Here is a 25,812-nt window from a genome sequence, read left to right on the forward strand (position 1 = left end):
CATCCCGTATCAAAGTGCCTAGCTCAAGTGCCAGTTTCTCTACTTTCCATCCAGCTTCTTGCTAATGCGAACCCTTAGCAGGCAGCAGATGATGACTCAACTATTTCAGGTTCCCACATGATGTGGGAATCTGAATGAAGTCCTGGGCTCCTAGCTTTGGCTTTGCTATCGGTGTAAGAGGAGAAAATCGCATATAGAAGACTTCTGTCATTCTTCTGTCATTCTCCTCTTCACATAAATAAATCTCGTTTAATAAGGGCTACTCTGTCTCTTTGCCTTTCAAATAAGATGAAAATAAACCATTTTTTTCTTTGAGGACACACTGCCGTTTGGTTTGCAAACCAAGATTATCAAGGAAGTTGAGAAGTTGCTTGTTCATTGTAGGATGCAGCCACCATGGTTGCATCTGCTCGTTGATGGAGACCTCTGAGCACAGAGCTCCTTTGTGAGCAGATGTCAAACAGTAACCTGGTAAACATTTCCCAGAGTTTACTGAAGGCCAATAGAAGACTATGACAGCCCTGCCAAGTAAGCTGCACATATGTGGGATGGAAGTCACATCTTTCAACATTTTCAAGAAAGATTTAAATGAATGGTTAACCTTTCTTGACAGAACCTTTTGAAATGTGATGAAAGGAGTAAGTCCCATTCCAGAAAATGTATACACTTTCATTCAGGATATATATGTCCATGTAGTTAAAATAACACATCCCCTCAAGTCAGCTGAGAGTCCATGGATTTAGGTTTGGACAAACTCAAGAGTAACAGCATGTATATCATGAGGGTGAAAGCAGGGATTTACTGGACATATTTTTCAAGCAACGATTCTATATTTTAGCTGTGCATCAAAATTATTTGTGGAACTTAGATGCACAGCTCCTCAACTTCACTCTAAATCCTAATTACATAATATGAATATTTGCACATCATGTAACATTTTATATATGTATATACAAGCATGTACATATATACATATGTAAAATTTGATATATATGTAAAATTTGAAGGGAGAAATTAAAGCTCACTCTTTTCCACATCGCAGAGAAACAGAGGTAAAGAATTGTGCCGTATTCCCTCCACCCATCGATGGCTGCCAGTACTGAACATGGAAAGAGCCTGAGCTCATCACAATGTCCTTCCTGACATCTGCACCTGCCTACAAGGGCACTTTAACAAGTGTGTAGAAAACAGTTTCAAGGTTAAGTTCACTTTGGTGCAAACCAATTTTGAAATCCAAGCTTAGGTCTCCCATACTACTCATTCCCATGAACTTCATAAAGATCCCTAGCATACCTGCTAGGCTTCTGGTCATTTCACCCTAATATTCAGGTATGTAAGCCCCCGGATGACCTGTTTCTTGTGACCATTTCCTGCTGATTTTCACTATTTATTTCCAGCTCCTGCAGTTGAACTTGGCTGAGAAATGTTAGTAATACTTCAGAAATACACTTAATTGCCAATTTGTTGATGTAATATTTGAAAAACTGTATGAAATAGGGATAAGGACAAATGAAATTCCCTTACATCATGAACTGCTGAGTACTGGGTGGAGAGGGGGCCGATTCAGGGTCCAAGTTGAATCTCTGGCTTTGGCTGAAGATGGAACAGCGAGGTGACAGCAGTGGGTTATCGCCGTCTGTGATGTGACAGAGCAGCCTGCTGGTCCCCAGGGACTGCTGGTCCTCTGGGGCACTGTCTGCTTCATTCTGTTCATCTTTGTGAACTGGCACAGGGGCTGGGAAACAAGATAAATCATCAAGAATCAGGAGTGACAGAGGGCTTGAGACTGTCATGTTCCTAAATGAAAGTCATAAACATTCATTAGAATGGCTTGCCTCTTTGTCATGGATTATTCTGGGGATATGAAAAGCTTTCAAAATACTGTCATGTTTATTCTCCTAGAACAGGACAGGAAAGATGAAAAGCTACCATCAGTAACAACAAAACCATGTAAACAAATTATTTTGGCTTATATTACAGGAGGCATAACCCAAAACAGAAAGAAAAAAATTCTTATTTTTTTCCATATTATTTGTCTAAATTATAAGATATTTGCAAAATGAAAGAATGAATAAAACAGTAAACTGGAGCTGAAGCAGATTACAGATTTTAAGGAAAACAGGGGATAACAGAATCGCCCAGAAAGAACTAAGAAGCAAGGCAGAAGAGGAAAAAAGGTATTAGGAAATGGGAGAAGACTCCCTAGAGTTGAAATTACTCAGCAGGCCTTCAAAAATGAAGAACCGTGCTTACCAACATGAAATGATACTCAAAATATGCAAAATGGAAACTGTCATTTTAAAGACAGTATTGATTCTATATTATATAGACAGCATGCATTTATGAGTGTGTGTACAATTAACTAAGCTAAAAGAGAAAAAATGTTAATGACAATCACAAATCATGGTAGAATTAAGGAAGCTTCCAGTTTTTTCTCCAAAATTTTAGATAGCATTTAGGACAAAAATTGAATAAAACTTACTCCAAATCCTTTTCCCAGCCAGCCAACTGCATCTCAACTCTCATTCTCAACATAACCACCCACTCATGCACTTATATAAAATAGTTTTTATTTACTAATTGAGAGGTGAGTGAGGAAAATTCTGTTGGGTCACTCTCAAAATGTTTACAACAGCACCAGGCTGGGCCAAATCGATCAGAAACCAGGAACTCAATTCAGGCCTTCCATATTGGTGGTAGGTAACAAACAATTTGGACTATCACCTGTTGCCTCCAGGCAGAATATTTGTTAGCTGAAAGTTGGACACTGGAATAAGACAGGAGTGGAACCAAAACTCCAAGTCTGGAATTCTGCTATGGGATGCAGGCATTGCAAGCAACAGCTTAACCACTAAACCAAATGTCCACCCTCATCCCCTTCTTAAATTAGCATATTAGCTCCCCACCCTGGAGTTACCCAGAAGGTGGGATGCTGGGGAGGATGTGGGAAGTACAGGTAGCAGGCATCCTTTATTGGAACATAGTTCCATTCCAGCTCTTTAACTTTTGAGCAAGCCTCCTGCTCTTATATCTGAGAAGCAGACCGAGTCCCTGGGAACAATGTATGAGACCAGGATGGAGTTACTGGATCCTAGCTTCAGCCTGGTGAATACCTGGATGTTGTAGACATTTGGGGAGTCAACCAGTGGATAGAAGACCTGTCTCTTTCTGTTACTCTGCCTTTCAACTAAATAAGACGTAAAAATAGGTTACCCCATTCTAGGGAGGTAAGGGCAAGGGAGGTAGGCCTATCAGTAGAGTTATCAGTGAATTAGGGTGGCCAGGATAAGGGTCTAGACAGAGTTATTCAAGAAGCAAACATGGAAAATTCCTAAACTCCGCCCAGCAGACATTCAGGACAACACAAGGCTTCTCTGACTCCCACTTTCCTTGAGAAACGTGAGAACAAGATTTTGTGGATGAACAAGGAGAATATAAAAACACTGACACCCTCTTGTTCCAAAATAAACATTTATCAGAATTTGAGACCAGATGGGTCTTAATCAGATTTAGAACGTCTCCTTGTTCTCCAGTGCTTGAAATGCAATTTGCTCTGTGTAACATCAAAGGTCTGATTTAGGTCTCTGTGGGCCAACTGCCCACTGCTATTTTATATTGCCAGAGTCGAAGCACTGTGTTTGGTTTCTAGAATTTGGTTTCTCAAATCCTAGAGCCTTCACATATAACTTCATGGAAACACCAGATACTGTGTATGGCTTTTTCTGACCTATACTGCAATCATAATTGTAAACCTCCATTTACATGGCATCTGTTTTCCATGGGTGCTTGCATAACTGCTAGTGATACCTAATTAACATGTTACCCTCTTAACCTCCCATTCTCCAACTCACTACTGAAGGAAGCCATGAGCCAAACTCTCTCTCACACACACACACACCAACTAACAAAAGGAATAGTAAAAATCTGGTTTTTCACTGGAGCTTCAGTTCTTTGTGCAAACTGTGCATTGGAGGGGCATTTAATTAGATGAGCTGGGGGTGTGTGTAGACAGAATCACTGTGCTCTGTGCTCAGAAGTGGCCAGTCTAGATTCTGAGCCGGTGCCACTGACATCCTTGAAACAGAGACCAGGACACCACTTCTGGAACACCACTTCTTCTGCCCCTGGAAGAAGCTATGGCAACACTGAACTTGGGTGGTTTCTGATGGCTCCCCAGGAGTCAAATGTTTTACATCTTCCAACTATTCAATTTGAATATTTCAATTAAAGGTTTTTTAAGAATTTCATCCTAAGCAGTGACACTCAACAAACCATGGATTTGATGTGCAGGCTATATATTTTTTTTTAAGTGAAACACATTAAAATAAATTCCTCTTAAAAATAACATTATTTACCACTCGTCCTTTATACTCCATACTTTGTGAAACGTTAAAGTATACACACTATCCCTAAGAATTATCCTTTTAATGATTACTTGCAAAACAAAGAAGTCTCTTATTAATCACCTTAATAAAGGGCCCATCCCACACAGGGTTAATATAAAACTGAATCAATATGTCCTTCAACACCTTGTCCCTCCAATCAATCTTTATGTTTAAATAGAAGTCATAGTTCAAGTTCATTCTGTCCTCAAACTTACTCTGAAAGATTTTGCTATATTTAATATTCATAATCACGTGAAGCTGAAAGATATTTATCTCTACTTGAAACTCACTAGGGAATAATGCTGCCTCCATTCAGGGAACGAGGGTTTCACCAGTCACAGTCCCGAGTGGACAACTCCACACATAGAGACAGAAGCCAGGCTTTTCTGGCAGTCACTCACTCAGCATCACAGAACATGGAGAACAGAAATGATTATTAGCATGTAAAGGCCCACAGACCACTTCTCATCTAGTTCCAACTCTAGCAGATAGACACTCCCTTACAGCTGCTAAATGACTCAGATTTAAAAATGTATCTTTCTAATGTGACTCTTCAAAGCAAATCCAATTTTAAATAAAGATCTGCAAGGACATCAGAGAGACTAGTGAGACTTGGTTGAGAAATGAGTTAGTTATATCCTTGTACATAGTACTCTTGGGCTTGCCCATCATAACAGTCTGTGAGTTAGCACTTGGCGTAGATTCCAAAACATCAAATCATCAGCCTTCATTCAGTTTAAATGACTAATGAACCAAAAGCATATCCATGATTCTAATGAAGGTCATGGGCCAGAATTCTGAGTTCAACCTCTCAGGACAGATAACATGCAGAACAATCACACAAAGAGAGAGCAACAGCAGCAAAAACAAAATAAATCAGGAACATCTGACAAGTACATGATGGATTCAGTGATAGATTTCAGTCCCTGAAGGCACTTATGGACTTAGCTATGGGATGAGAAGAGATGAAGATAGGTAACCCTGAAGTCATCTTATAATTAGGGTTGAGAAAACAGATGTGCCTGGTTGGTTAGTGACCACTCGGATATGAGAAGGGATTCTGGGGTGGGAAGGCTAACCAACCTAGAACAGACTCCAGCAGGCTTCTGTGCAGAGTGCTAGGGAGCTAAGTGGATGGGTCATTTGTCACCTTGAAAGCATGGCTGGGCTTCATGACAGGCATTCCTCTGCTGGTGCCAGGAGGCAGTAAGCAAGCACAGATTAAAGCATGAATTACAGGCTCAGAAAGACTCAGATTCAAGTCCCAGTTTTGTCTGCCTAGTGCCATTCAAGGTATATCCCTTACTTTCTTAAAATCAGACTGAAAGAAAGAACAAAATTGAAAAGGCCAAAGAAGAACCGCTCATTTCTGATGGTTATCTTTCTCCCTCCCACATCAATCAAGTGGAGCCACCTGCTCAGATGACAGGCTGAGCCATGCCTTGCCCAGGGCTCTGCCTGAGCTGTGATGCTGTGGAAAGCAAGCATTATCCATGGCAGCTGATGATCCAGATGTGCATACAGAGCACTACGGGCTACAATGCAAAAGGTTTTTTCATCCTAACGGTCTCTATAGGTCTTATAGTTGGATCCTGCACAACTGATTGCCTCAGTAATACACCTGATTGTAACTTGCTATTAGGACAAGTTGTTTTCAAAAATTATACTTTACCAGATGTAACTTGCAAAAAGAAAAAACAAGAAAAAGAAAAAAGAAAAGCAAAACTAATACGCAAAGCAGTCAGGAAGACTACTAAAGAAAATTCCAACCTTCAGTACAGGTTTTACCCTTAACTAAGCACATCCACAATCACTCAAAGGGCACATTTACTAATTATTGTTCTCAAGTATCCATCAGTTTAGTCATATCAGCCAATGAATCACAGAGGCTGGGCCAGCAGGTTTATATGGAGCCCTGAAGCAGGTGATTGTCAGGATAGACGGGCCACCGGCCCTGGGAGGGCTGTGGAGCACTGTCAGATGCCTCGCTTCCAAGCACGCTGTCTGGTGACTTCCAAACTATAGTACTTATAAGCAAAGAAAAATGATGTCAAAATAACCATCCAAAATATGTTTTCCAAATTACTATGACATGGAAAAACCTGTAGGCAGAAGCAAAATGACAAATGAGAACTCTACAATCTGTTCAACTTGCTATAGACCTGAAAACTTCTAAAAATATGGTCAATTTTTCAAGTGTCTATTAACCCACTGGTTAAAAGCCTGGGTTCTGGGGCCCTGAACATTTACTCAGCTATTCTGTCCTTGGCCAGGTAAGCCACTTCAAATTCAGAATCTTTCTTTATAACTAGTTGTAGTAAGGACAAACAGGTTGAAGTATGTTAATGTAACACGGCATGGCTTTAAAAATTAAACTAAATAAATGTAATGAAACCGGAAAGTTTGAGCTATCAGATTTCACATTTTTTCTTTTTGTAATATGGCATCTGTAGAAACAGTCTCAAAGAATTGCATTGTCACTAGTAAATGTTTCGATCACCTTAAAGAATATTCTCTTTAGAAAACAAAGGATTAGGCCCAGCTCCAAGGCTAAAATAGCTAATCTACCCTGTTCGAGCACAGGCATACCATATGAGTTACTGGTTCATATCCAGCTGCTCCACTTCCCATCCAGCTTCCTGCTTGTGGCCTGGGAAAGCAGTAAAGGATGGCCTAAAAGCCCTAGGACCCTGCTGCCATGTGGGAGACTCAAAATAATCTCTTGGCTCCTGGCTTTGGCTCCAGCCTTTGCAGCCATTTGGGGAGTGGAGCAGCAGACGGAAGATCTTCCTGCCTATCCTTCTCTATGTAAATCTGGCTTTCTAATACAAATTAAATAAATCTAAAAAACAAAGCAAAGGATTAATGCAATGCTCCCTCTGTCAGAGACCATGAAGATGGCCCCTCAAAAAGCTTTTAAAAAAATCAGGATTTTCCAAGTTGCAGATCTAGCACAGAATAGATTTTATTGTAATAAATGTAGTTTCAAATTTAATAGGTGACAGTTACTCAGCTCTATAGATTACTGCTATCATAAAATCCTTTTGCTTAAAGTAACTATTGTAATTTCAATCATTTGTGGGACTCCAGAAAGGCTGCAGCAAGTGAATGATACAAAATGTCATTTCTACACTCTGCACATAGTCAGAAATTATGACTGAGTAGATATTTAAGGACAAATATAGGCAATTATCAAGGATGAAAGGCAAAGTAAGTTCCGAATATGGCAAAAATGTCCAGTTCTTTCATGAAAGCCACATTTACTGAGCACTTACTGTAGCTGATTGTTAACACAGTTGTACATATTATGCCCTGGCACTCGGCTTACAATTCTAATAGCACACTTTTTCCCATTTAAAAAAATGAAAATGGGGCCCGGCGGCGTGGCCTAGCAGCGAGGGTCCTTGCCTTCAACGCCCCGGGATCCCATATGGGCGCCGGTTCTAATCCCGGCTGCTCCACTTCCCATCCAGCTCCCTGCTTGTGGCCTGGGAGAGCAGTCGAGGACGGCCCAATGCATTGGGACCCTGCCCCCGCGTGGGAGACCCGGAAGAGGTTCCAGGTTCCTGGCTTCGGATCGGCGCGCATCGGCCCGTTGTGGCTCACTTAGGGAGTGAATCATCGGATGGAGGGTCTTCCTCTCTGTCTCTCCTCCTCTCTGTATATCTGGCTGTGGTGAAATAAATAAAGCTTTAAAACAAATTAAAAAAATAAAAAATGAAAATGAGACATGTAAGTTAAATAACCTGTCCGAGACCATCCAATTATCATATGCAATTCTGCTAGTAGTTCGGTTTCTGAATAAGGCAGAGCCAGTAAATGCAGCCCATCTGTCAAGAAGCCTGTGGCATAGTGTTCATAGTCAAGATTGTTTATAAACAAAGCCCAGTGAGAAAGAAGCCATGTCTTACAATGGATACAAGATTCACTTAACAACATGCAACAAAGGAAAAACTTGCATTAGTATCTCTGTAATGGACACATCAGTACCAATCCTTGCAAATCAATCCAAGACTAATCTAATTTTACATCTCACAAATGACACAGAAGAGCGAGTACAGACAAATAAATCTCAGTTTGCAGTTGAGGTGTTTTTTTTTTGTTTGTTTCCAGAATAAAATGCTAAGCAACACAGGATAACCTCACAGACCATGAGGGATTCAACAGTGGTAGGCAACTGGCACTGCGGGTCTACAGGTAATGTAGCTAGCTCTAGGAGGACTTAAAAAAAATCTTGGAGTCATTATTTGGAAACTACATACCCTATAAAACACCTAGTCAGCCCCATTTTGAGATATTATTTTAAGTTGAACTTCTAGATTCACAGCATATGCTGTTTCAAGAAACAAACATTCACCCATATACTTTGTCCAGCTTCTATCAATGGTAACATTTTCCAAAACTATAGTATTTCCACCTACATTTATATAAAATTCCACTATTTGACTTCATCAGGAATATACTGCACAGGCTGGATAATTAACAGGGATAGAGATGGTTTAGACAAGAGGAGCTGAAACAACTGTAAACCATAATGTTAGTCAACTACAAATTGAAGTCTATTCAGGTTAACAAAACAAAGTTGGGGATGGATAACAAAATCACTTTCAAAACATTGTAATTTTGTACAGTGTATATAGACTGATTCTGGACTTAATGTCAAATTCTAGAATGTCACAAGGAGACAACACTGCGGCTGAATGGCAAATAACATAGCACTAAAACATGAGCTTTGCAAGTTCGGGAGACTCCCCTCTTTCCTACCACCATGACTCCTCCCTATAATCCATACCAATGGCGCCTTCAGCAATTTATATTAACTTTCCAAATTTATTTCTTCATCCTTATCTATAGATAATAATGAAACCTACTTCATGAAAGACAATCCATTCAATTGTATGTCTGGTGCAGATGAAGAGGTTATTGTCAGCTAATCCTGGTATTATTCATTTAAAAGCTCCTGTAGCAAGGTTTCTGAACCCTAGCGCTATCTACATTTGTGGTTAATTAATCCTTTGTTGGAGGAAGTCAATTCTTTTTGCCTGTCCCATACACTGTAGGACTTTGGTAGAACCCCTGGCTGCCATCATTAGTTGCTATCAACATCTCAGGCTGCCACTGTGGGCGAAAAACACATTATATGGGTAATATCCACTTAGTAAGATAGTTGAGATCCTTTGCAGCTCAAGAAATGCAATTACAAGCTGCACTTACAGCAGGAACACTTCTCGTGGCCCCTCTGGAGTAGCATCATATTCTAGGAAGTGCTGCTGAACCTCGCTAAGTGTGAAGATTACCAGGAAAGCTTTTCCAACCCAGAGATACTCAGAACTCACCTCTTCATCTTAACGTGGCATTTTAAGACAAGGGGCCCAGACATCCAAGTTTAGTAAGTGCTCCTACATAATTAGAAAATTATTAATGTCCAGCTTGACAATGGACGAGAGGGAGGGTCATGCTCTCTTTGACTCTGCCCACCTCTAATGCAACACAAGGCAGAAAGCACAAAAGCTATGTCTTTTTTTAGGATAAATTCAGTCTGGGAACAGCACTGTGACACAGCAGGTTAAACTGCAGACATCCAGTATGAATGCTGGTGTATGAGTCCCTGCTACTACATTTCCAATCTGGCTCTTTGCTAATGAGCCTGGGAAAGCCCCATAAGATGCTGTAAGGGTCTGAGCTGCTACCACCCACTTGGAAACTGGATGAGAGAAAGAACTGCAGTCTAAATAAACACCTTGCGTCAATGTCTTATTGTCTTATTTAAATGGAAGTTTTAATCTAGAAAATCAGGATATTAGAAGAAAATCCAAGTAAGTATTTCTGTACTATTATTTCTAATGATAAGTCTCCACTTACCTCTGATAACAGCTTTTGCTAAAACCTCCATATTATCAATCATCCTCACTCAGAACAAGCGTTATTCTGCTTGGTCATGTGGAATGTTTGACAGTCTTTTTGCACAGTCTGAAAATGTCAGGCAATGCAAAGTACATATTCTATTTTCCATTTCATCACACCAGAATACATATTTACTAACACCATGGAGAAAACATCTGCTTCAGCCCCAAGAGGCAACAGTTCAGCTGCAGGGATTTTGAGCCCAATGACTGTGCATTTCTGTCTTGGACCACTGTTTAACATAAAACCATGTACTGAGGGACCTGCAAACAACTGATATTTTGTTCACAGTCTTAAGGAGCTAAAGTCTGAAATCAGACTGCCAGTATGGTCAGGTTTCGGTGGGAATTCTCTGCCAGGGTGCAGCTAGCTGACTTCTCACTGTATCCTCACCAGTTGTGCAAACAGGGAGCTAGACCTCTGAACTCTTCTTACAAGGGCACTAGTTCATTCATGCAGACTCTATCCTCAAGACCTAATTACCTTTCCAATGCCCCATCTCCAAATGCCATCACAACTGGGATTTAGATGTCAACATAATGAGTTTGTACAGTATGAAAATTTTCAGCCCATAACAGTTTCCATCTCGCATTATGTGGCTTGTAACCTAAAAACAGAGTGACTAACTATTTTGGATTACCTGAGACTGAGGAGTTCTGCACACATGTGACAGTTAATGCTAAAATTGGGGCAGGCCATGGGCCCGGCGGCGTGGCCTAGCGGCTAAAGTCCTCGCCTTCAACGCACCGGGATCCCATATGGGCGCCGGTTCTAATCCCGGCTGCTCCACTTCCCATCCAGCTCCCTGCTTGTGGCCTGGGAAAGCAGTCGACGACGGCCCAAAGCTTTGGGACCCTGCACCCATGTGGGAGACCCGGAAGAGGTTCCTGGTTCCCGGCATCGGATCGGCGCACACCTGCCCATTGTGGCTCACTTGGGGAGTGAAACATTGGATGGAAGATCTTCCTCTCTGTCTCTCTTCCTCTCTGTTTATCCGGCTTTACAATAATAATAAATCTTTTAAAAAATAAAATAAAATAAAATTGGGGCAGGCCTAAGTAATCCAGGGCTAAAAACTAGACAGTCCTGGGCAACCCAGGACAGTTGATTATGCTCTGTATGTTTCCCAAGATGATCAGCAGCAGGCTCTTCTCCCTTTTCCCTAAGGCCTCCTACATCCCTCAAATCTGTGTCCTCCTCCCTTGTCCATGTCCTTGTCACTCAGACGCAAGCCTATGAAGCTGATGCATAAACACCTTTATCCGGCTTGAGTAGCAGGCTGGAGCCCAGTAGCAACAGCCGTCAAATTGTTAAGCCCACATGATCTCTGAGCCTCTTCCCACTGATGACACTGAGGTAGAACACTGTCCAAGAGAACCTTACTTGCTGTCCTAAAACTTTCCGGATTGTCCAACAAACCGTTTATTTTCACCATGTGGAAAAGTGTATTAAGGATTCAGATTCGAGGACTTCCACCCCAGACTATCTAGAGATGAGGCCTGAGAAAATCTCCATGTTGAAAAAGCTGTCTGGTTATTATGATGAATAAGAAGCATCTGAAATCCTAACTGGAATGCAGTGGTCCTATACGAAATATGCTCTTTAACCAGATGCAGATTACAGTTAGGCAACGTGACAATTATCTTACTAGATGGGTCTAACCTGTACAACTCACAAAGTCGATATGTTTATGTCAAGACAGACTACTATACTTTGCTTAGACTTTAACTTGAGATAAACATCAACCATTAATAACAACAATCACACAGAGTGTAGACATATATATGCGTGTATCTATCTATATAGATACACACATATACATATATTTAGATATATAGATACAGATATAAAGCTTAAAGCTAGGTTCCACACTTTAAAAATCAGAGAATGCTGGGCCCAGTGCAATAACCTAGTGCCTAAAGTCCTCACCTTGCATGCCAGGATCCCATATGGACACCAGTTCAAGTTCCAGCTGCCCAGCTTCCCATCCAGCTCCCTGCTTGTGGCCTGGGAAAGCAGTTGAGGACAGCCCAAGGCCTTGGTACCCTGCACCTGTGTGGGAGACCCAGAGGAAGCTCCTGGCTCCTGGCTTCAGATGGGTTCAGCTCTGGCCATTGCAGCCACTTGAGGAGTGAATCATTGGATGGAAGATCTTCCTCTCTGTCTCTCCTCCTCTCTGTACATCTTACTTTCCAACAAAAATAAATAAGCCTTAAAAAAAACCAGAAAACTCTTTCCAAGTAAGTCTAAACTTGTATGGACTTACAGACATATGTGCTAATTTTACCTAATCACTCCTTCACCAGGGACTCATACACCAAAAAAACTACAGTATCAAAGTATTCAATGGTTGTTCAATAAAATCAGAAAAGAACAGAAGCTCTGAACAAAAATTTCTTCTAACTTGGGTTAGAAAATGTATTACTTCCAGGGCCAGTGCAATGCCATAGCAGGCTAATGCTTTGCCTGTGATGCCAGCATGCCCAAAACGTGCTGGTTCATTTCTGAGCCGCTCCACTTCTGATCAAACTCTCTGCTTATGGCTTGGGAATGTATTGCAGAATGGCTTAATTCTTTGGGCCTCTGAACCCATGTGGGAGACCCAGAGGAAGCTCCCAGCTCCTGGCTTCAGATTGGCTCATCTCGTTATTGAGGTCATTTGGGGAGTGGGTCAGTGGATGGAAGACACGTATGTTCGTGATTTTCCTTTCTGTAAAATCTTCCTTTCAAATATAAATGAATCTGTTAAAAAAATAAGTATGGCCTTCCCCAAGAGTATTTCTTAGAAGTCAATGAGACCAAAGTATCTAATAATTAAATAAAACATCGTACAAGCATCTGTCACTTGGGTAGTATCTTTTTAGGTCCCTGAAAACATTGGGTTTTCTAGGATGTTTCCAGACTCTGCTGAAAAAGCTTTAGTATAGTTCACATTGATTTTGTAAAGCCCAGCCACTTACTATCTAAAAGGAGTTTTCTGTTTATTTATACTCTCTGACACAATGTAACTTACTACTGGCTCTTTTTTATGAACAATTCCTAAGCACACTCCATATTTATTTTTCACCTTACTAGCAGTACTAATAAACTTTGTCAAAAACCTGTTTATCCAGGACAAAATGCAAAACTACCCTTAATATTTACAGAGAACTAAAAAAAAGAATTTCCAAACCAGACATGCAACATATATTGTATTGAACAATGATTTCCAAGTATCTGTATAGCTCATTCATAACATCAGATAACTCAAAAATGAATTTGCATTTGGCTGGAGGCTTGTTTATGTGTTGTGTGTACTGTTTTCAGGGAGTGGAATAGAAAGCTGAGGAAGGAAAAATGGTTTGTGTAATCATATGGCTTAAATTCCTAACCAGCTAGACATTGGCTCCTGATTTATTTTCCTTGCATGCCATCCAAACACAATAACCAACAGAGTACGAACTCGCACAAAGACAGCCGATTTGTCAACTACATTCAAAGGGTACTGACTAAACACTAATCAGCAAAGCCATATCAGGCCCAATCTCCTTAGTACAAATAGTATTCATTTGTAAGTTTAAATAATTAGTGTAATGCAAAGTGCTTACCTGGATCTTAAGAAGTTTTAAGTAGCTACTCATTTGCCCATTCCAATATTGGAGACACCATTTTTGCCTACTTAGACTACATGGGTTGTTTCAAATAACAGTGTCTTAAACGAATCATTGATCATATACTTAAATAGACTACCTTTGTAAATCTCTTCCTTCAACTCCTAAAGACTTAGTGTCTATCATGAAGCAACCTCAGGACATTTCTTCTGTCTACACATAAATAAGTCTTCAAGACTTATATAAATTATAATTTATATAAAATTTCTTTCCTGTTTTCTTGGGAGCATTAAATTGCCCTCCCTTGGGTAACCTATCTGCTATTTGCAGAATTAGGATCAGAGATGGTTAAACCAAACAAAAAAAATGAGAGAGACCCAATCTTAAGACATGGAAATTTATGCAAAACAAAAAATGAAAGAGTGAGACGATGTATAATCAAAACTGTCAGTGGAGTATTCACTTCTACTTTCCCTGTAATGATAGATCATCTTATAAGTATGTAACAGAATGAGAAGTAACTGTATCAAAACTCCTCCATTCTTCAATATCATGAGAATACTGTGTTTCAAAGAGAACACAGGCTATCTAGGTCAAGCAATTAAACAAACAAGTACACTACTCACCTCTCACAGGCAACCAAACAGCAAAACGAGGATGGGAAGTTGTGACGGGTGCTTTCACCTGACTCCCATATACAGAAGTCTGATTCTTGGTTGCAGCTCAAGAGCAGGTCTGTACTACAGCAGGTCCCAAATTCTCCTGAACCCTCCCTCTCTGCTCCCTCAACCTTTGCCTCAGAAACCCAGAAGCACCTCTTAGGATTTCACATTGCACCAGGCAACCTTCCCCCTAGTGGCCCAAGTTGAGGGTGAAGCAGTAAAAATCGAACTACCTAGAGTCCCACTTGGGACGTCTCCCAGCTCTGCCTCTTACCTGCAGAATCCGCCCCAGCAGCAGGCACACTCTGGGGGGGCACTGGGGCTGGCTCCTTGACTCCATGCACCTGAGCAGCTTCTTCCTGGGTTGCCAAAAACGCAGAGCACAGATCAGATTCGAGGGCTTGAAGCTTCAGCAAAGAATTCTGCCAGCAAAAGCAAAACATCAGGCTTGCTAAGTAAATGCCTAACACACAACGGTGTGTCTGCAGCTCTAGCAGGCACCTTTAGCCAGCACTGGGCAGAAACAGGTTACGGCCACAGCTGCTTCAGGAAAAGAGCTGGCTGCCTGGATCAGATATGTATTATGCCACAGGCAGCCTCGGGTTCTGCCTCATTTAAATCCTAACACACAGAGATTATCTATGACACATGGGGCTAGCGATTTCGTCAGCGAGAGACGCAGCATCTGGAGAACCAATCTGAGAAGGTATCTGCTTCCTGGGCGGTAAGGCTACATGCACTGCAAGTGTTTCATTCATTGTGCTAACATCAGGAGCAGACAACATGACATCCCTCCCAGCCTCCCATTCATAAAAAGACATCATCCCCCCACCCCCCCCCCCCCAGTGCAAAGACTGCAGCAAGCTGCAGTACATGAAGAGTTACTGCTGCAGAGTGGCTGGCACTACCTGGGAGGGGCTTCTGGGCTCCCCTACCCCACATGTGCTTGTTGTTTGTGTGTTTGTGTGTGTTGTGTGTGCCTGCATGTGCAGGCACACGTAGGCAGGTATATTCTAAAGTTACTCCTCTCACAGGGGAAAGCTCAAACTGCCTTGTATCACAGACAGGGTCCCAGGAGACAATCACAGTTGCTCAGCATAACCTAGCCACTGAGAAAGAGGCAATCTGTCTTTTGTAGCTCCTGGCATAATCCTCTGCCCACTCCATTTCTCACTTTGAATTTCTCCCGTGGTTCTTAATCAGAGCCAAGTCACACAGCCTGACGCACACATCCTGCCGTGATGCAGGTGCCCAGTAAGTCAATTCCCCTCACCAGGTGAGAGTGAGTCATGCATGCACGAGTCCCCAGCCAGGGGAGCTCAGAAGGTCTCTGCAGCTCCTATGCCCACCTGGTTCTGGCAAGGCAGCCACTGGTACTTTCCCATTATAACCCAACAGCAGCAACCCCCTGCAACCACAAGCCCACATACACACATTTCCCTCACACCCCAACTCCTTATCCCATATATCCTATAGCCACCCTCATCTACCTCTTACTGTATACCCTACTCTACATACACTGACATCCACACACTCTCATTGTCAACCTCACATCCTCATTTCCTACTTACACACACCCTATCCCCCTAAAAGGGCCCACCTCCATCTCAGACACATGGTATGCCCTCAACCTACCATACTCAACTGCAAACACTCTAACCACTCTCACTCAACCCCATTCTCCACTATATTTCACAGCTAAACACTCACCTTTCACACAGCCCTCCCCTGCTTACCACTCTCAGTCCTATTCCACATAGACGTCTCCATCCCCGACTGCTCCCACTACTACCCCGTCTCATAAACACCCATGCCCTTCACACCCAATCGCCTAAACCTCACATCAACGCTACACACACAACTCCACTTATCTAGCTCACTCCCTCTCACATGGACATTCTTTGGCCACTCTGAAAGCAGCAGGCATCTGGGAAGGTTCGTCCTCCTACATGCTAAAAGACAGAGCCAGACATGACACAAACTTTGTAGAGCTCAGGAGTGGACATATACACAGTAGTGGGATTTTTGGATGAAATGATGATTTTTCTTGCATTTCAAGAGAATCTGTCATACTGTTTTCCATAGTGGTTGCACCATTCACACACACAGCAGTATTTCCACATCGTTAGAGTAGAAAGTTTGCACTTTTTGAGAGATCAGTCTGATTTCTATGGTCCTCCAGCAGGAAGTTTGCCTGAAGTAGTTTTTGTTGTTACTTCTGTTGTTTCGTATGCCAGTTGCTTTGTTACTAAACAGTAAACCCTTCTAGAAGCTTGGTGCCCTGGTTCCTTCTGTGCCTTTTATCAACAACCTTGGGATCTTACGCAGCTTCTGGGAAAACATCCCAGAAAGGAGGAAAATGTCATTAAAATTTGCCTGGGCTCAGACAGGTGCTTAATCTAAGCTGTAGGCTCTCAGATCAAAACAAACAGGCACACCTGTATACAAAAATTACTCAAATAGCCAAGAGACATATTCTGCATGTGAATTAGGTCTCTCCAAAATTTGCAGATGAAGGCCTCATAGCAAACGTGACTGTACTTGAAGATTGGGTGTTTAATATCAAAAGCCTGTGAAGGAATGTTCCTAATCTGGTAACACTGGTGTCTTCATAAGAAAAGGAAGAAACCTCAGAGTGGGTGCACAGAGGAAGGACCACAGAGTGACCCTGTCAGAGGACCTCCATTTGCAAGCTAAGGAGAGAAGTGTCAGGAAAAAGCAATCCTGCTGGCACTTCGATCATGGACTAACCTCCAGAACTGTGAAAAAAAAGACATTTCTATTGTGTATGCCACCCAGTCTGTGATATTTTGTTATAACAGCCCAAGACACTAATAAAGTAAGATGAGAGCAACCCAAGTGCCCACTGATGAGAAGAATGAATAAAATTTACTACACACAAACATCAAAAAAGCTTGGCACCTGGTACCACATGGAGATACTCTGGGGATACTACACCTAATTAAACAGGCTAGTCCCAAAAGGACAGACACTATAAAATTTCACTGACATAAGTGTTTAGCTAAAAAAAATTAATAGGAACAGGAAGTAAAATTACAACTTCCAAGAGGGGAGTTAGTGTTTAAATGGGTATGAAGTTTCATTTGGGAAGATGAAATGGTTCCAGGAGATGGATGGTGATGACAGTTGTACAATATGAGCAGGCCCTTAGTGCCATTGACGTGCACTTAGAATTGGGGAAAATATAGTTTTAAACTTAATTTGTAACTATTTCAAAAAGAATGAAAGGCAAAAATTTCTTTTATGAAAAATGCTATTCTTACGTTAATTTTATCTTTCGTCCTTTTTTAAAAATTGTGAAAGGGACTGGTGTTAAGGCATAGCAGCAAGCTAAGCCTCCAACTGTGACATTCACATCCCATATGGGTCCTGTTTTGAGTCCTGGATGCTTCACTTCTGATCCAGCAACTTGTTCAAGTGCCTGGGTAAAGCAGCAGACTGCAGCAGGTTGTGGTATTTAGATCTCTGCCCCTGAGGGTGACCTGGAAAAAGCTAAAGGCTCCTAGCTTCAACCAGACCCATCCCTGGCTGTTGCAACTATTTGTGAGTGAATCAGAAGGTAGAAGATCTCCTCTCTCTTTCTCTGACTCTGCCTTTCAAATAAAACAACAACAACAACAAAACTCTGAGGTTAAAAAACAAAACAAAACTGGCAACCTGTCCCAAACTCACCGTACTCCTGCACTTACTGCAAAGTTCAGGAAGGTACAAACTGCCTGTTCCTGCAGGATGTCAGAATGTCAGTCCTACAACACACTGTGTACTTGATGCTAAAAATGGAAAACAAGAAGGCCAAGCAGAAGTAACCACACATCTGTCTTTCACCAGAGCCCTTCTCCCTCATTCACTCATTCCCTGGCTACAACCAGGCATTCAGCCAGCAGCAGAGGACATTCTAAAGTGCTTCTGAACAGAGGGTGGGACTTTGAATATCCCCTAACATCTCCTGGTGACCAAGGAAGCCAGGGTGGTTGTGGAGAGCACTTAACTCTGCCCCCTCCTCCCAGTGGATGGCAGGAGACACACAGCCTCTCCTACCAGGACTGAGCCCCACAGAATCACCTGGAGAAGGGCCATAAAGGGTGAAGGGCTCATGCCACACAAGGTTCATGCAGACATTATGCACCCATATCACTCCCATTTACAGGTGAATTTAGGTGCACAAGGAACTTCACTGGACTCTGGGGTTGCTATGTGGTTTCCACTCTATAAATAGTAAATAACTTTTTCCATCCTTTCACTTTCAATTTTTTCTGATCTTTGTTGGTAAGATGCGTCTCCTGTAAGCAGCAGAAAGTGAAAAGGCCAAAATCTAGGAATCACAGAGTGTGTTCCTAGTTTGTTTGTTTGTTTGATTGTACTGCCTCTGTTTCAGGAAGAATTTAAGGTAATTTATGTTCCAGTCTTTTCATACTGGAGTGGTTAGAGATGAGACTCAAAGATGGCAGGAAGTATATTATCAAGAGTTTTGTAATTGATGCTTGAATATGAATTTTATATAATGGAAAACGAACCCAAGAGGACTGATAATCAGATTTGTTGTGAATTTTCTGTATATTGAATGAATGAAGATAGAAATTGAAGGTTAATATGTACATTTACATGATTTCATTTTTGTAAAAGGCAAAAGTGCCTTTATGTGTGTTTATATATACTTGTATATACAAAGGAAAATGTTTCAAAGGATATACTTTAACTTGTTCACAGTGATAACCTCTGGGAAATGGGATTAGCGGGAAGGGGATTTATGTGGCTGTTTGTATACTGGGTGGGATATTGTGCTTTTATTTCTGTATTTGAATTTTTAATAAATACGTATTATTTATAAAAAAAAATAAATAGTAAATAACAATAGAAGGCAATGGGGGAACTGTGAACCTGGGCACAGAGTGACAAAGCCATCACTTCTCCATGTGTCATGACTGATTTCTGACCTTTCAATGCAAGGATATGCTTGTCCCTCCACAGACATGAAGGAGGATGCTGAATCCCTGGGGGTCCTAATTCCTATCTTAACTTAATCCTTATTTCCCAAAACTTCCCTTCCCCATGAAGCTGCTAGTCAATCACTCAGGACTATCTGCCAGAGCTTTCCCAGTTTGATGTACAAAGTCTCTAGGGATGAATGTCTAGAATCCTCAGGAAAATTCAGTAAGGGCTAGTGGATTCTCTAAAGGACCAGGAATACCTCTGCTTTTCCAACTCTCTTGTCTGGTTGAGAATAGAGCCAAAGAGTGAAACATAGGTGTCATTTTCTTTAAAGGAAACTTTTTTTCTTTTTACATAATGGGAGAATATTTTACTTATTTTAGAAAATACTCTACTCATTTTCTCTTCTCTACAATTAACCAAGTACCACTTTAGTTGGGTTGGAATAGAGAACACCCACACTGACTAGATGCTTCAATGCTATTTTAAGGTGCCTTTTTGTGCAATTCCTCAGTTACAGATCAGGGACAGCTAATGTTTAGTTTCCATGAAAGGGTTTAGTGTCCCGTTCCTATCCTTTTATCTAAGAACTGAATATAGATTCTTTATGGTGATTTAAAATGAATCAAGTTAAGAAACCTGGGCAAAACTGGGAAAACAACTAGGTCCAACAACATTCCTATTTCTATTTAGCAGTCTTCGTTGAATTTTCACATTCCCCGAGTACGTTCTCCACACCCACACATACACCACACCCGTCTTCCATCTGCTGACTCACCTGCTCCCTGCTACCACCTCCCCAGACCCTTTCAGCTGTTACTGCTCCTCTGTGAAATTTCCAGATTACTAAGCCAGTTCTGATGGCCTTATCCAAACACTGTACCCCCCTTCACTCAGTCTTGTTTATTTCCATCTTGCCAATGAGTAGACTATATAATTATAATGCGTAACTTTAATGTCTGCTTGCTTATTGCCTCTTGTCAGTTCCATTAGGGCTGGTACCAGGCCTCATTATTCACTGCCATACATGAATACAACGTGTAAAACAAGAGCCAATCCATAAGAAAACTGCCATTGTATACTGGCTCAATTCTCTTGCCTCTTTGGCTAGTGTTTCTGAGTTGTAGGGTAGGACACTGCCCTGTGCATCCCATTTGAAGCACCTGCTGACATCATTCAGCAGCTGTGGAAAGTGCTGAAAATTTACTTACCTACCTGGGACTACAGTAGGGCCTGGGGCAGGACCACCAGCAAGCAAGAGGTACAAGGTCCCCAATTTGAGAAATATGGCCTTGCTCCTCTCTTCGTGGTGCTTTTGTTGACTGCTGAGCTTCATTCAGTTCTCCAGGGACAGCATCTTTTCCCTATGCTCTCCCACAGATTCATTGTCCCTGTACTCTAGCCCAGCCTTGGGAATCAGAACCCCCACAGAAGATAGTACCAAGTGTAAAATGCACAGAAGCAAGTCACTGCTGCTGCATCCTGAAGTGTCTTGCCTGAACAAGGATTTCTGCCAATGTCAACGACTACAACAAAATTCCACTGTCAGTTTGTCCCTAGAGACATTGGGCTTTTGGCTGATCTCCCTGAAGACTGATGCTCTTGTCCCAACATGTTTTCTACTATGATACACCTCAGTTCAGCCCACCCCAGCTTCCCTGTAACTTGGCATGCTCAGCACTCACTTTGCTACATTTGGTGACAGCAGTTCCATGCGAAGGACAGCTATTCACTTCAAGGAGCTCTCTGTAGGATCTCAAGATCCTACTAGAATCCACCAGCAATTCTTTTTAACCAAGGATAGCCTGGCTGCAATGCAGTATAACACAGACTCAACTCCTTACAGCAAAACTTATTTCACCCTGGGAAGGTGAGCACTATTACTTAATTCCATTTCATTGTGATAGGAAATGTTTATCAAATCAGCAATAAAAACTAGATGCTGGGAAAGAATAGTATAGTTTTCTAATCTGTCATTTTAACCAAGACTTGGGAGATTTTTCTAGATAAGACATTGGTTTTTCTACATATTGAGCATGGCTCTATAGCCAGCACTGCAGCGTAGAGGGTAAAACCACCACAGGCAACGCCAGTATCCTGTCCTGGTTGATCCACTTCCAATGTAGCTCCTGGTTAACGGACTAGGAAAAAAGCAGTGGAAGATGGCCGGTTTGGGGCCCTGCCACTACATGGGAGACCCAGATGAGCCTCCGGGTTTCCGACTATCCAGGGTTGCCTTTTTGGCTATCTGCAGAGTGAACCAGCAGATGGAACCTCTCTTTCTCTTTTTTTTTCTCTCTCCACCCGCCCCCCACCCGTACCTCTTCCAAATAAAAAAAAACCTAAAGTAAAAACATGTCTCATTTACTTAAGAAACTAACTTCAACAGCTCCTCATACTTAGACTACCCAAAAATATAGGCATGAAGATAGATAAGTCTTCTAATGATTCTCTTAAAATAAATTCTATCCCATGAGCTAAAATGTACAGAGCTGGGTTGTATTCCTGCCCATATGCTTACTCTTTTTTGTGACTATTTCTGTCCCCTTTTCCTTTAGCTCTGAAAAAAAAAAAAAAACACTTCAGTAAGATTTGGAGGCTCATGGGTCTGGCATAATGTTTCAGTGGCTAAATCCTCACTCTGCATGTACCAGGATACCATATGGCTACTGGTTCATGCCCCAGTCGCTCCACTTCCCATCCAGCTCCCTGCTTGTGGCCTGGGAAAGCAACAGGGAATGGCACAAAGCTTTGGGTCCCTGCACCCATATGGGAGACCCAGAAGAGATTCCTGGCTTCAGATTAGCTCATCTTCAGCCATTGCGGCCATTTGGGGAGTGAATTAGTGGACAGAAGATCTTCCTCTCTGCCTCTCCTTTGCCACTCTGTATATCTGACTGTCCAATAAAAGCAAATCTTTAAAAAAAAAGAAAAGAAAAAAGATTTGGAGGCTCACTGAGCCCCATTCTGGCTGGGAAAGCCACCCAAGCCTGCTGGCCCAGAAGTACTTTGTTCTGGTTACACTTCAATGTCTAAAATTCAATGACTATTAGAAAAGAATAACTGTGCCTCTGAGAATCACAAAATCATCTACCATATGAAATAAATGGCATGCTTATACCTCTTGAAGATACCAAGTTATACTGGAGAGCATCAGCCATTTCCTCAGATACCAATATTTCGTTAGAAAATAAGAAAATTCAGCTTCAACTTGCAATGAAACTTGTTTTGTGGTTCTAAGAAAGCCAACATTGTCTTACAAAAGACAAAAGATATCAACACTAGGAAAGGTGAGAGTGTAGGAAAATAAGCCCAGATTCTGGAAATTTTTTTGGATAACAGAGATGAGAAAGTTCACTCATGTCCTGTGGTCTCCACAATCAAGCCCTGTAACAAACTTACAAACTTGCAATTAGGTACATATTTGCTTCTTAATATCACCAAAAGAATTAATTACATCTTGAGAAAAAATAATAATCCTAAACGTCACAACTCAAAAGGAAAATTGGTCCTGGCATTGCAGTAATGCTTTTCAAAAACTCACAATACTGTTGGTGGTTGAGAGCAGTATATACCAAAGCTGTGAACCTAAAATTTTGCCAAGTAAGAACATGTGGGAAAATAACCCAATCTCTTCCCATCACCTCACCTAAAATGAAATTTCAGAACTTCTAGATTAAAAAGCTGATCATAGATGTTAAGTTTCATAAAAATGCATGGCATTCACCATTCTGTTTATCCTTTCATGATAATGTCTGCGAAAATGGCAATGCAGGCTTACCGTGAAATCTGCTGAGCAGAGCAGTCCCCAAAGGCTTTCCAAGAGAGAGCAGGCAGTGAGGGGTGTGATAAGGAGTGAATGAAAGAGTGAGCAACAAGACAGAGGATCAGGATGCCAAGACAGAGGAAAAAGCAGGGGCTGCGGGCACAAAGGAGTAGTGGAGTACAGGACAGAGGAAAGGCTGGCATGCAGAAGGCAAAAGAGCAGGCTGGCTGTGTCTTGCCACCATGCCACTGCTCAGCCTGAACCTAACGTATTTTTCCACATGAATTTATAGACAAGGAAGCAAATGGGCAATGGCTGGCTTAGCTTCCACTTTTTCTGTCAACATCATCTCAGGTCTGCAGTCCTGGTTCCCCTGGAAACAAGAAGCCAGGCTCTGTAGTGGCCTTTGAAGGGCAAGGCAGAATATAACAGACTTGGAAGCAGTTCAGAGTCTCTGCAGTTTCTTCAACTGCGAATGAGAACTACGATGCATGTCATGATCAGGTTGCCTACAGGATGATACTAACAACAAAATTTGGTTCATATGAAATAATTCATAGAACAAGATCACTTTATTATCTGGATTTAGACAACTATACCAGAAAATGCCAAGCAGCATCCTGCAGTGGTCCAACAGAGAGGAAGATTACCCTGAAGATCATGCTTCTAGAGCCTAGTGTTATGCGACTCTGCATCAAATGACCTGTCCTCTAGAAAAGACACCCTCAGACCCAAAGTGGAAAATATAACCCATTTCTAGCCAATTAGCTTATTACCAACACCAAGATCATAGTAACTGCTTAGGAATGGATGCTACCTGAAGAGGTAAGTCTGACGCAATGTGGAGTTTCTTAGAGCTGGAGAGAGGTAGAAACAGACTGATCCCAGTATATGTATGCAGAATTCTAGACAGCCCCCAATAGTACCACAATGTGATTATTCAAACACTAATTTATATAAGGCTAATGAAGAGATTTCATAGATGTAATTAAAGCGCAAAATCAACTGACCAGAGATAACAGGTTTGCATGGACCTCGCCCAATCAGATGAGCCTTTTAAAACAGAAAGTTTCTTTAATGGTTAGACAGAGACAAGAAGACAATATGAGAGAGATCAAAAACATAAGAAATCCATGTGTGGTAGCTGGTACAGTTCCAAAAGGATGAAGGGCCACAACCACAAAGAACAAGCAAGAATCTGCATGTCTGGAGGCAGATTCTGCCTGACCCTCCCAATGACAGTCCAGCCCAAACCTTGATTTCAGTTTTGTGAGACCCTGAGCACAGGTCCCAGTTCAGTTCACTTGAATTTCTGGTCCATATAACTGAATTAATAAATGGTTGAAACGACTATGTTTTAGATAATGTTACACAAGTGATTGAAAACTCAGATCCTGCCACTGATGCATATAAAAATGCGTCCCCCGATACAGACCTAAAGGTGAGGTCAATATAATGTAAAACAGAGGTAAGAGATTGAAGCAATGAGTCTCCATGATGAGTTTTAAATTCCTGAGTTAATCCATGCATGCATTTTATCCCAACCCTACACTTTCCAATATATGTCAAGAAATTGCTGTTACTAGAGTCCAGTTTCACTGACTTTCAGTCATACATTAAAAATCCCAGACACTTAAATAACCCAACTAAAATCCTTGGTCAGCCCTGAACTACAGCTTAAACCCTACAAACTGCAATGTCATCGTAACAGAAAGTTTCATTTGAGTATTTTCATAGCTAATACAATTTATAAACTTAGGAATGCCAAAGACCTAAAAACTAGCAAACAGAAACCCACTGGATAGGGGTTGGGACTGTAGCTCAGCAGGTAAAGCTGCCACATACAGTGCCAGCATCCCGTAAGGGTTTCATCTCCTGGCAGTTTTACTACCAACATAGCTCCCTTCTAATGGCCCATAAAAACAGAAGAAGAAAGCCCAAGTCCTTGGGTCTTTGCCACCCCCATGGGCTACTCGAATGGAGCTCCTGCTTCAACCTGGCACATCCCTGGCCCCTGCAGCCATCTAGGCAGTGAACCAGCTGATGGGAAATTCTCCCTCTCCCTCTGTTATTCTAATTCCAACTCTCAAATAATTTTTTTAAAAAGTTCTCGGTAGATGTTTTCTCAGCGTTAAAAGTATTGTAAGATAGAAACATATCAAAGAAGTATGTACCTCCTCGAGGTCTGATATGATTCACGGTAAAAATAGCTGTATGAAAAATGGTAGTCTTTTTGTCATAATCCAAGTTGATCACCTGAAGACACACTCTGACATATGCATACAGATTCAAAGAAGAGACAAGTTATCTACTTGTAATGAAATAAAAATGATAAAGATTTATAGGCAGCAATGAAAAAAATTATTTTATATGCAGGTTAATATTAAGCAATTGTGACTGATAGAAACAAGGGTGACAGTTCACACTCAAATACCGAAAATTTTCCTTTCTGGGACAACAACAGATTACAGACCTGTGGATAAATTTCTCATAATTGTTACATCAGCACTGAGATTTATTGCATGTCAGTAATTTGTTTCTCTCAGCAGAGATCC

At 41.5% G+C, this 25,812-nt stretch overlaps 1 protein-coding gene across 13 annotated transcripts in view; it reads right to left on the minus strand.

Moving 5' to 3' along the window:
• FAM13C (family with sequence similarity 13 member C) overlaps positions 1-25,812 on the minus strand; it is a 244,569-nt gene that overhangs the window by 20,550 nt on the left and 198,207 nt on the right. For all 13 annotated transcript variants that reach the window (XM_058671472.1, XM_004583397.4, XM_058671479.1 and 10 more), the window contains 2 exons: positions 14,816-14,900; positions 1,525-1,735 (listed from right to left, as the gene is read on the minus strand). In XM_058671472.1, the coding sequence (XP_058527455.1) occupies positions 1,525-1,735; positions 14,816-14,900 (296 nt within the window). The remainder of the gene's footprint in view (positions 1-1,524; positions 1,736-14,815; positions 14,901-25,812) is intronic.

This window comes from Ochotona princeps, chromosome 13 (assembly GCF_030435755.1).
Source record: "Ochotona princeps isolate mOchPri1 chromosome 13, mOchPri1.hap1, whole genome shotgun sequence".
Taxonomy (NCBI): Eukaryota; Metazoa; Chordata; class Mammalia; order Lagomorpha; family Ochotonidae; genus Ochotona; species Ochotona princeps.